At 54.5% G+C, this 10,767-nt stretch overlaps 1 protein-coding gene across 1 annotated transcript; it reads left to right on the top strand.

Annotated features, from left to right (window-relative positions):
• The first annotated feature begins 1,283 nt into the window (after positions 1-1,283).
• LOC118259513 (green-sensitive opsin) lies at positions 1,284-5,546 on the top strand. The gene is made up of 5 exons (XM_035569119.1): positions 1,284-1,644; positions 3,375-3,543; positions 4,690-4,855; positions 4,985-5,224; positions 5,415-5,546. The coding sequence occupies exons 1-5, from the start codon at positions 1,284-1,286 to the stop codon at positions 5,544-5,546; spliced, it is 1,068 nt and encodes a 355-aa protein (XP_035425012.1).
• Positions 5,547-10,767: the final 5,221 nt, after the last annotated feature.

The following is a 10,767-nucleotide window of genomic DNA, read 5'->3' as shown; positions in this document are numbered from 1 at the left end:
CTCTCTGCACCATCTCTGGAGGGAACTGAGGACAACAGCATCACCAAAAAGTTTCCCTTTCCTCCCCCAGGGAGCTCAGGTGCTGCTTCTCCAGCAAACAGCAGCACTGTCAGGCTGGTTTTAGAGCTGTGGCCAAGGATCCTCCCTAAGCCCTGCCAATCCTTGCAAAGCCCCAACCCAGATTGGTGTCCCGCTTCCTGGGAATGGGAGGAGGTGCAGATGGGAGACGCCGGATGGTGTACTCCTACCGGAGGTCCTTGGAGGGTCAGCCGAACAAAATATATTCTCCAGCCAGGAGAGGAGGCAAGGCAGAGGAGGAAATTTAGCTCTTTTCACTCTAGCACAGCCAGGGTGCAACACAGTCAGCCTGCCCCCCAAATGCTCCGTTTCCCAAACTTACAGCCTGTGGGATGGCAGCAGCTTCCCCTCCTGCCTTTACCCAGTGCCCTGCACGCAGGTGGCCCTCACCCACATCAGCAGAGCCTGGTTTTGCCCTGTGACAGGGACACGGGCCCAAACCACACAGTGCCCACGTTGAACCAGGCACGGGAAGCACAGCACGGCCAAACTCTGCTCCTCTCCCAGTGACCTGCCTGAGGATGGCAGAGCAGGGCTGGGCATCCCTTGGGCCCCCAAGGCTCTGATGGCATCCTTCAACCACCCAAGGACACCCCAAAGTCTGTGGTCCACCATGGACCCAAGCACAGACCCATTTCCTCCATCGGTCGCCCAAAGGAGCTGCTCCCCAACTCACTGCCTCTCCTCCTGCCTTTACCCCTCTTCCAAAGGGCTCCCCAAGCCCTTCCCTTCCTCCCCCCAACTCCTCAAACAATATTAAACACTTAATGGCAATTAATACGCTTTAATGCAGGTTTTGGGGCCAACTGGCTGCTTAGAGGGTTCTTAAACCATCAGCCCCTCTCAATCCCGTTGCCCTTGTCATACAAACTTAGCCTAGTCCCTAATCCGGCCTCCCCCCGCACTCCCTCGAGGAGGACCAAGGGTATAAAACCTCCCTCGGCACCACCAGCCCTCGATGTGGTGCGGGGCCAGCACACCACCTCTCCTTCCCTCAGGATTTACTGTTGTTCTTAGCACTTAATTCAGTTTCGGAGTGAGGGGAGGGGTCTTTTATTTTTATTTTTTTAAATATTGGGTTGGGGCTTCCCCCCCCCCCTTTTTTTTTTTTTTTGTAATCAGGGTTGAAACAAAATTAATTAAAAAAAGAACATTTGCTTTAAAAGTACCCTTAAAAGCACAGCAGCTGCCATAATACTGGCAGGATGAACGGGACGGAAGGTATCAATTTTTACGTGCCTATGTCCAACAAGACAGGGGTGGTGCGAAGCCCCTTCGAGTACCCCCAGTATTACCTAGCCGAGCCCTGGAAATACCGCCTTGTGTGCTGCTACATCTTCTTCCTCATCTCCACCGGTTTGCCCATCAACCTCCTCACCCTCCTGGTCACCTTCAAACACAAGAAGCTCCGGCAGCCGCTCAACTACATCCTGGTCAACCTGGCGGTGGCTGACCTCTTCATGGCCTGTTTTGGCTTCACGGTCACCTTCTACACGGCCTGGAATGGATACTTCGTCTTCGGCCCCGTTGGCTGTGCCGTGGAGGGTTTCTTCGCCACGCTGGGAGGTAAGGGCTGCGGGGCGGGAGCCTGGGTCTGAGGCCAGGCTTGGCAACGGGTGATTTTGCTTCTTCAGGGCTTTAGGAGCCCAGCTCCATGCCTTTGTGGTGCTGTTGGGATGGTCCCACCGGCATGGGGCTCTTCATGCATGATGCTTCTTCCCTGCGGCTCGAAGATGGGGATGAAAAGAGATTCATGCAAGTCTGACCTTGATGCCAAGATGCACCCACGTCACCACTAGCAGGGCTGCTGCAAGGAAACGAGCAGGCCTGGGAAGGGATCCTGGTTTGCAGGATCAGCCTGGGGTCATTTGGCCAAGCTGCCCAGGGTGCTTTCAGGGTTCTTGCGTCAAGGTTGTGCAACTAGCAAAGATGTGCTGGGGACGGGCACACTGTGTCCTTGAGTCAACGCCAAGCATCTTTACCAAAAGGCTTCCCTTTTTGGAACAAGGTGAAGCATTTGGGAGGGTGCAGAGAGGGAAGAGACATCCCAGGAAAGGAGAGGGAACCTGCAGAAGGGGTGTGGGCATGGAGAGGAGGAGAGAGGCCACAGCTCATCCTGGAGCAAAAGGAAGCTGTGGCAGCTCTTAACCAGAAGAGAAGAGCAGCAACACGGAGGGGAAGGAGGATTCCAGACTTTGCAGCAACCGCTCAGCTCTGCCCCAGTTGCACCCAATTTGGGTGCCTTTGGGAGCTTCCTTATTTCATTTCTCAGGGATACAAGCACTGCTAATGCTTCGCCCTGCAGAAAGCCCCCCCTGCAAAACAGGGAAAATCCATTTTGCACCCCAAGTCCACGCAGCCAGCCAGGCCCACACTACACTTTGTGATTTATCTGGCAACCACTAATCCTTGCTGCAGACACTCACAGCCAGTGCAAAGACTTTAATTTTCTCCCCCTAAGCGGGGTATTTCCTGCAATGATGCGGATCTCAACAAAAGATGGATCTTCTGCTAGGAAAAAACAAAGCTAAGCATCCTGATCCAAGCCACGGACCAGGGAATGGCTTGGGGTCGGAAGACCCTGTGAGTCTGCACTGTTTCCGATGGAGTGAGCCTAGGGGTTTTCCAGCAGCATTATTTGCCCTTCCAGGTTTCCTATTTACTAAAGAAAGCAGTGGCTCCTGAGTACCGGGAAGAAAGTTTGATGGGAAGCAATCACTGAGCAGCAGGTCTCCAGTGAATCCTAGCACAGGGTGTAGTTATCAGCAGATTATCACAGCTGGGGGCATTAGCAGGCTTACAGCACCGACTAAACGCTCCCAATCCCCTGAAGTTTAATTATCCCTTATAAATACATGTGCATGCACGCTCACCCACACAGCCTCCCCTGCATGCCTCCCCCCGATCCAGCACTGGCAGAAGACTCCTGAAACACACATTTAAAGGCATCAACAGGTCTGAACACATCTGGCATCTTTGCCAGAAACTATGCTTCCTTGCGCCCTTACTGCCTGTTGATTTTTTTTTTTAAATCAACAAAAAATCAACTTAAAAAAAATCAATAACAATCCCCCTCCTCCATCACCAGCATCCCACCACAACGCAGATGCTCCCTCAGCTCCCAGACCTTTTACACGTCTGAGGGAGGTTCTCAGTTACCGCATGGGACGTGGGTTATCCTTTGCTGATCCCCCACCCCTCCATCCCCGCTGCTCTTCACTGTGACCACAAAGGGAAGCACAAGCCCGGAGGAGCTCCCACCACCACCGCACGCTCTCCTTCCCTCCCTCCCGCAGGCCAGGTTGCCCTGTGGTCCCTGGTGGTCCTGGCCATCGAACGCTACATCGTCGTCTGCAAGCCCATGGGAAACTTCCGCTTCTCCGCGACCCACGCCATGATGGGCATCGCTTTTACCTGGATAATGGCCTTCTCCTGCGCCGCACCGCCCCTCTTCGGCTGGTCCAGGTGAGTCGGGGGATGCTCGGCAGCAGCCCCAGCTGGCTCAGCATCTTCAGCTGCAGTTGCCCTTCACACCCTGCAGGGAAAGAATGGCTTTGCTAGGCATGGCTCGTCCCACCCGTGCCGTGAAGGTTCCATTTCTCTCTGCAGATCACAAAAGGGTGTTTGAGCAACCAGCCCCACAGACAAGGCTGTGGCCTTGCTCATGTGCTGCTCCCGTAGCGTGGCTGCTGGGAGCCCCGCAGCACCTTTCCCAGCATCCCGGCCATGCTCTCCCTGCAAACCCATCTGTTCTGCTCCCAGCACTGCAGTGAATTTCAGTCCTGGCTCTTGCACGCGCACATCTGGCTCTTGCATGCATCCACAGCCCCCGCCAGGAGCCGATGCATCAGCCAAAGCCCACCCAGAACTTTGAGGAGTGAAAGGGAGGAGTGAGACGGAGGTGATTTCCCTAAAGCTGCAGCTCCAGCCCCAGCTGCCACCCTGCTGCGGAGCTGCCCTGTGGGTCACAACAAGCCCCTATCACCTCTTTGGGCACAGGCAGGAGGTGGCTTTGGGGCAGCAAAGTCCCTCCATCATCCCCCTAAAACACGGCATGGGCACACAGCTCCTCTCTGGCTTTGGATTAAGATTCAGGGCCAGGCAGGTCCTCGGCTTCCCATCCAACCTGACTTGTATTGCACCCAGGATGTGAGCTGTGCATCCTGCTGCCCGACACAGCGGTGGGGACCAAGCCCTCCAGAGCTCAGACCTGCCGAGCCAGCAGCTCGTCCCCGCTCAGCATCCCTCCATCTGCAGAGGGAGAGAGCAGGTGGCTCCTGGCAGGCAAGTGCTCAGCCACGTAGGAAGGAAATAAATAGCCCGCTGCCCGTGGGAGGAAGCAGTGTCAAAACAAAACGATGCTATGCACCCAAGCGCAACGCGTCGGCATGGCGTGAGTGGTGCTGCGGGCTGCAGGTCCCACAGGAGCTGTGCTGCAGAGCCAGCGAGGCCAGGGGCACAAGGCAATAGGCACAGGGTGCAGAGAAGAAGCTGGACATGTGCCACTCTGGGAGCATCCCCCCTTCCTTGGGGAATCCAGTCCCCAGGTAGAACCCATCCTGTTGTCCCGGGGAGGGTCCTGGTGATGGTCCTAACCTTTCTCGCTGGCAGATACATGCCCGAGGGGATGCAGTGCTCCTGCGGCCCCGACTACTACACCCACAACCCCGACTACCACAACGAGTCCTACGTCCTCTACATGTTCATCATCCACTTCATCATCCCAGTCGTGGTCATTTTCTTCTCCTACGGGCGCCTCATTTGCAAAGTCCGAGAGGTAACAGCCGGGGTGGGGGGTACACAGAGGGGTGAAGGGGCACCGGGTGGGCAGCACGGGCAGGAGAGGGGAGGTGATGCCGAGGAGGCGGAAAACTGGGGGCTGCCCCTCACCGCCCCCCACCCGCAGGCAGCCGCGCAGCAGCAGGAGTCGGCCACCACGCAGAAGGCAGAGAAGGAGGTGACGCGGATGGTGATCCTGATGGTGCTGGGCTTCATGCTGGCCTGGACGCCCTACGCCGTGGTGGCGTTCTGGATCTTCACCAACAAGGGAGCGGACTTCACCGCCACGCTCATGTCAGTGCCTGCCTTCTTCTCCAAGAGCTCCTCCCTCTACAACCCCATCATCTACGTCCTCATGAACAAGCAGGTGAGATGTCCCAGGGCACGGCCTCTCCCCTGCATGGGGCTTCCCAGTACGCCCAGTGTCACCGGGGGCACCTTGGTCCTCCCCAGTTGCATCTCAGCCCAGGGGAGCAGCAAGCTCAGGGCTCTCAGTCTTGCAGCTCACCCCTGCTGCCCTCGGGTGCCATTGTTCTCCTTTTGTCTCCCCCCTTCAGTTCCGTAACTGCATGATCACCACAATCTGCTGCGGCAAGAACCCCTTTGGGGACGAAGATGTTTCCTCTGCCGTATCCCAGAGCAAGACCGAGGTCTCCTCCGTCTCCTCCAGCCAAGTTTCACCTGCATAGGCCATGGACAGTTTGAACTGGGGTGACCACCGAGCTCGGGGACCAAGACAGACACCCTCGCACCCACAACCTGATCCCATGCAGTCACTCCCTTGCAGGCCAGCAGCCCCCTCCTGCCAAGCTGTGTGCTCCTGCCTGGCAAAGCAGCCACGCACACACTGCCACAGCTTCCCCTTGTCCCCATGGGTACCAACTTGGCACGCTGAGCCCTTCCACGCTGCTGCAGTCCAGCACCAGGGCACCCCCAGGTGCAAACAGCATCCTGCCCCCTGCAAACACCAGCCCTGGGGCACCTCGCCCCCTGCACATCGATGCTGTGCTAATCCCAGACTGGGCAGTCAGTCTGCAACCAGAGCTGGGGTGCAACATTACAGGGGAAAGAGCAAGCCCCAAGCTCTTTGGGGTAGGGGGGTGTCCCTTCATGGCACCTGCTGGTCCGGGAGGGAAATCTGCTTTAAAGCATCTCTGCCCCAGGATTTGCATGCAAAACCTTTCCCCAAGGCCCCCACGTGCTCTTGCAGAGCTGCAGGGTGGCAGCAAGGAGGGTGGATGCTTCTCTCACTGTGGCTTCACAAGCAGTGCCACTCCACAGCACCATTTCAATCCCATGCCCTGCACCCTCTGTAGCACCGCTGCAGGCACCAAAATCCACGTCCCATCCCCAGCTCTCGGGAGCTGGTCAGGTTTTGGGGATGCTCCCTACTTGCCCCAAGCGCCAGCAAAGACCTCAGCTTGGTTCACATCACATTAAAACAGCAGCAGCCAGTGGGAAACCCTAAAGCAGAATATTTGCCTCTTATCCGCTCGGAAACACGCTCCCTGCTAGCATCCTCCTCTCCCTGGTGCTCGAGGGAGTGCCTCAGAAGCATTCAGCCCTCATTTGCAAAAACTAAGCATAAACAAAGACAGCACTGCCGCAAAATCCCCAGCAGCACGAACCCGTGGCTGGAGCGGCCTCGGCTGCCCGTTGCCAGCACCCGAGCCTGGGTCTCGCTGGGGCTGCGCACCCTGCTGACAGCACAGCAGACAGAAATCAATACCCGTAGTCTTTATAAATCAATATAACAAATGGAGCTGTGAGCAGGCTCTACTTCAAGCCTGACTCCCTGTATCCCCAAGACAACACTGTAGATATATTTTTTGTGTGTGCGTGTGTCTTGGAACCTGTAAATATTTGCTCACATACTTTGAAGTCTCTATCTTTCTCAGCCCTTTCCTTCTCCTCCTTCTCCCAGCTCCAAGGCACAGAAATTGTCTTTCACCTTCGCTCCTGCTGGCTGAACAAGCACGGCCAGCCTTGGAGGGTGGGACCGATACCCAAGCACTTTCCTGTACATATTTTATAAATAAATAACATCGTGTCAGCACAAGGACTTCTACAGATGAGAAGTAGGGATTAAAAAAAAATAAACAGAAGCAGCGCAGAGTAAAAAATAAAGATGCTCAGTCCTTTTCCTTTCTCTTGGGCCGTGTCAACAAGACACTGATGTCCAGCTGAGAAAACACCACGCTGCTGCTAGAGACAAGCCCAGGGCTGCCTCAAAAGCCAGGAAAAGGGGACCTGGGAATTATTAAGCACAGATCACAGAGGTGAGACCAGTGACTGTCCCCAGCAAGGCAACAGCCCCATCAGCTGAAGCACCACAAGGGGTTAGGAGCAAAAAGAGACAGGGAAAAGGCACAGGGCAGCTGGTGTGGCTGTTGTATCACGGCCACGGGGGCAGAGGTGCTCGCTGCCCAGCCTAGCACCATCCATTATGTTGTGTGGGTTTTTTTTTTTTTTGCCTTTAATATCTCAGCATCCGCCACATAGCCTTAAATAAAGCTGCAGTGGAGAGCTTTTTGCAGAGTTCAAGTTCCCCTCCCCACGGGGCCCTTAGAGTCAGCAGCGTTAAGGAATTGGCAGAGTCAGGGAAAAATTGTTCCCTGTGTCAGGGAATTTGTTACCGAGCCAGCTGGAGGGCGATCCCAGCCGCGTTCACTTCTGGGGCTCTTGCCTGCAGCCACCCCTCTCCTTTCGGCACACAGGTGCCCCTTCTCAGCCATCTTTCCTCCTCTTTCGGGCCAAAGCAACCAAAGCTGATGGGAAGCCCAAGGCTTGCCCCCAGGGCAGGGATGCAGGGACAGAAGCCCCCAGGCCCAGGTCCCCGGGCACCCTCGTGCCTCCGCACCCAGCAGGCTGAGCCTGCATCTCCCAAATTCAGGGCTCCTGACCAGAGCCTGATGCTGGGGTCACTGCTGGAGTGGGTCTCAGCTCCACTCTCACACCAACAGCTACGCTGAATAATTCATGGCTCGTCCTCCCTTCTCCCCGGGTCTCAGGAGCCTCCTTCCCTGCACTGCCAGAGCACCAAGCCCCTTTCCTTCTGTTCTTTGAAGCGAGGGAGAAGCGGAGGAGTGGAAGCACCGGGGCTGTTTTACAGCAGGTGACTGAACACACGGTGTACAAAGGAAGCAAGGAAGCCCCATTGGCATCACTTATCCCACCCCATGGACTTTTAAGTGCAACATATTATGGGAACGCAGCCCTCCATAACCCCGCCCTCCTGAAACACAGCACTGTGCTAAGCTGCAAACCCCTCTCGCTTTTTTCTTATACTATTTTATATTATATATATATATATATTTATATTATCTTATACATCTTTTCTCATACAATATTGCAGTTACAGGCAAAGGCTGCTTGGCTTTCGCTGCGATGCAGCGATGCTGGCAGAACCAACAACATTGCAGCAGGCCCTGGAGGGGGAGAGCAGCAGCCCACGGGACCCCCTCAGAGGTGGGCTGGGGGCTTTGCAGGAGAAGGAAGGAGCAGAGTGCCCCAGCCCTGCCCTGTCTCTGCTTGTGGTGCTGCAGCTGGCCAGGCAGCAGCAGATGCTTGCAGCAATCCCTTCCAGCCACCCCCAGCCAGCTGCCTCGCCAGATGTGCAAAACCTTTGCAAAAAGTTTTTTGTTGTTGTTGTTTTTAAACTCTGTAAAGCCAGCAGAGGTCACAAGCACCTGGCCTGCCCCTGCAGTCTCAGGGATGCTTCTCAGAGGGAGTTCCTTTTTAGAATAGTTTTACCTCCCTGCTGCATCCATGCCAATGCAAGGAGCCTTCTTGAGGTGGGTACTGCCTGCACAGGTTACACGAGCAGCGCTGGCGACGTGCTCGGAGGTGCAGGCAGCCTGCGATCATCCGCGATGCAAAGGAGGAGCTGCTTCCCTCAGGGAAGAGGCTGCAGATGAGAATAAAAGGATAAACTCACGCCAGGAGAGCAGCCCCTCTGCTGCTGCCCCGCAGCAGTGGTTAATGATGCTCACCTCCCCTTTAGCAACCCCCTGCAAGAAATCCAGGCATCCAAGCAGCAGCCCCGCTTTCCCCAAAACCACACAATTTGGCCCATGCAGGGATAGGGCAGAAGTGCAGCAACCAGGCAATCTGCAACTACAAATTAAAGCCTCATCGATTGTTTGTTTTTTTTTTTTTTTTTGGTTACTGAAAGCCTCTCACTGAAGGGAGCTTTCCTTTTTTTCTTCCCCCACCTTGTTTTGAACACTGTTGGAAGTGCGAAGTTGTAATTTCCTCACAGCTGCCTTCCAGGCCATGCACCCCTCATTTTTCAAATCCAGGGGCTTTTAAAGATAGTCTTTATTGATCCCGCACTTATTTATAAGCGAACAATAGGAAAAGATGGTTATTTCGGTTATTAAATTTAGAGAGCTGACAAAAGCAATCAGAAGATATATCACTTAAGAGGAGATTAAAAGGAGGAGCAGCAGGAGCCCGGATTCCTGACCCCATGTTTCAGATTGGTTTAGATGTGTTTATCTATGTATTTTTACCGCTCAGATGGCAATATAATAAAACAGTACAGTTGTGTGCATTGCCCAAAGGGGGTTTTAATCACTCACTGATTTCGCAGCAGCTCATCCAGTCTCTGTTCCAAAGGCTTTCAGGTGGGCTGCAAGGAGGGGGCTATGCTGGGGTCTGGGACCCTGGAGGTGCCCCCAGGAGAGGGAATTGTGGGGTTGGGGGCTGCAGCCAAACCAGGCAGCACAACAGCTACAGCAACAAACTGGGGACCTGCTGTGTTTGCACGGCCCAGCCCAAACTGCCAGTGGCTCAGAGCTTGTGGCAAACTGAGCTGGTGCAGAGGCAGTGCAGGATCCGACCTGTCCCCATCCTGGAGGCACCCGTGTCCCTCCTCGCTCTTTCTGCTGGGAACACGATGCACTGTTTTGTACTGATACAAATCAGTATTTCCCAGACTTTGGAAAGGCAGACAAATGGGAAGCTGATTTCAAGATTCCTTAACTCATTTGCACGCAGTTAAGCTCGAATTCATCTTCATTAGGTTTCCTTTTCACCGAAGCACCTTGCGTGGCAAGGACAAGACATCCAGTGGCAGGTTTTTGTTCTTTAAAGTTTGATGAACTTTATGTGCTGATAGGATCTGAAACCAGCACACCAGGTGGCTGTAGCTATGAAATAAGCACTTGGTTAAATAATTTGGGGGCAGGAGGTACCCTTTTGTAGCCCCTGGACACCCCACCTTTCCCACACAGGAACCTCCCCATGCACAAGCACCAAGGAACTGCCATGCCAGATCCCCAAACCCAGCCTCAAGGCTGAAAAAAAATAATTCAGGTACTATTTCTTTCTGCTTTTCCATAACTGCATCAATATTTTCAGGCACTGCTTCCTTGCAAACGGCAAGGATCATTGCAGCATCGCTCATTCCTAGCAAATAATTGCACAGAGAGCAGACACTGTCACCTTCTGCAGCCTGCGGTGGCTTAGCCCAGTCAGCAGCCCCTGGCTGCTGCTGCCTAAATTCACATGCAATTGAGGAAAAGCAGCTAGATGTAGACCAGAAAACCGAGACAGCTGGAAATTCAGGCCCAAAGGGCATTTCAGTGTCTAACTCTTATCCACGCTGCAGCTGGGATTGCTCCTCCTTACCAGAGGATTGCCATCATCTGTTTTAGGAAAAACTGCAGTAATTGGCTCAATTCATTTTAAATCAGTTATCGTTTGTGCAAGCAGCAGTCGGGGGAAAAGCAGCTTGTAGTTAATAACGTCCCTAATTTGGAGACATCCTCACGGCTGAGGGAGGTTTTGGCTCTGGCAGGGACAGGCACGAGGCTGCAGGGCTTGAGAGCAGGACCTGGCCCGGCACCACAGTGCACAGCACTCATCCTGCCCTGGGGCTGAGCCCCCTCGGGCCGGGCTGTCTCA

The sequence above is a fragment of the Cygnus atratus genome, chromosome 24 (genome assembly GCF_013377495.2).
Source record: "Cygnus atratus isolate AKBS03 ecotype Queensland, Australia chromosome 24, CAtr_DNAZoo_HiC_assembly, whole genome shotgun sequence".
Lineage (NCBI taxonomy): Eukaryota > Metazoa > Chordata > Aves > Anseriformes > Anatidae > Cygnus > Cygnus atratus.
Note: the sequence above shows the minus strand (reverse complement) of the source record. Positions and strands in the feature narration are given on the sequence as shown.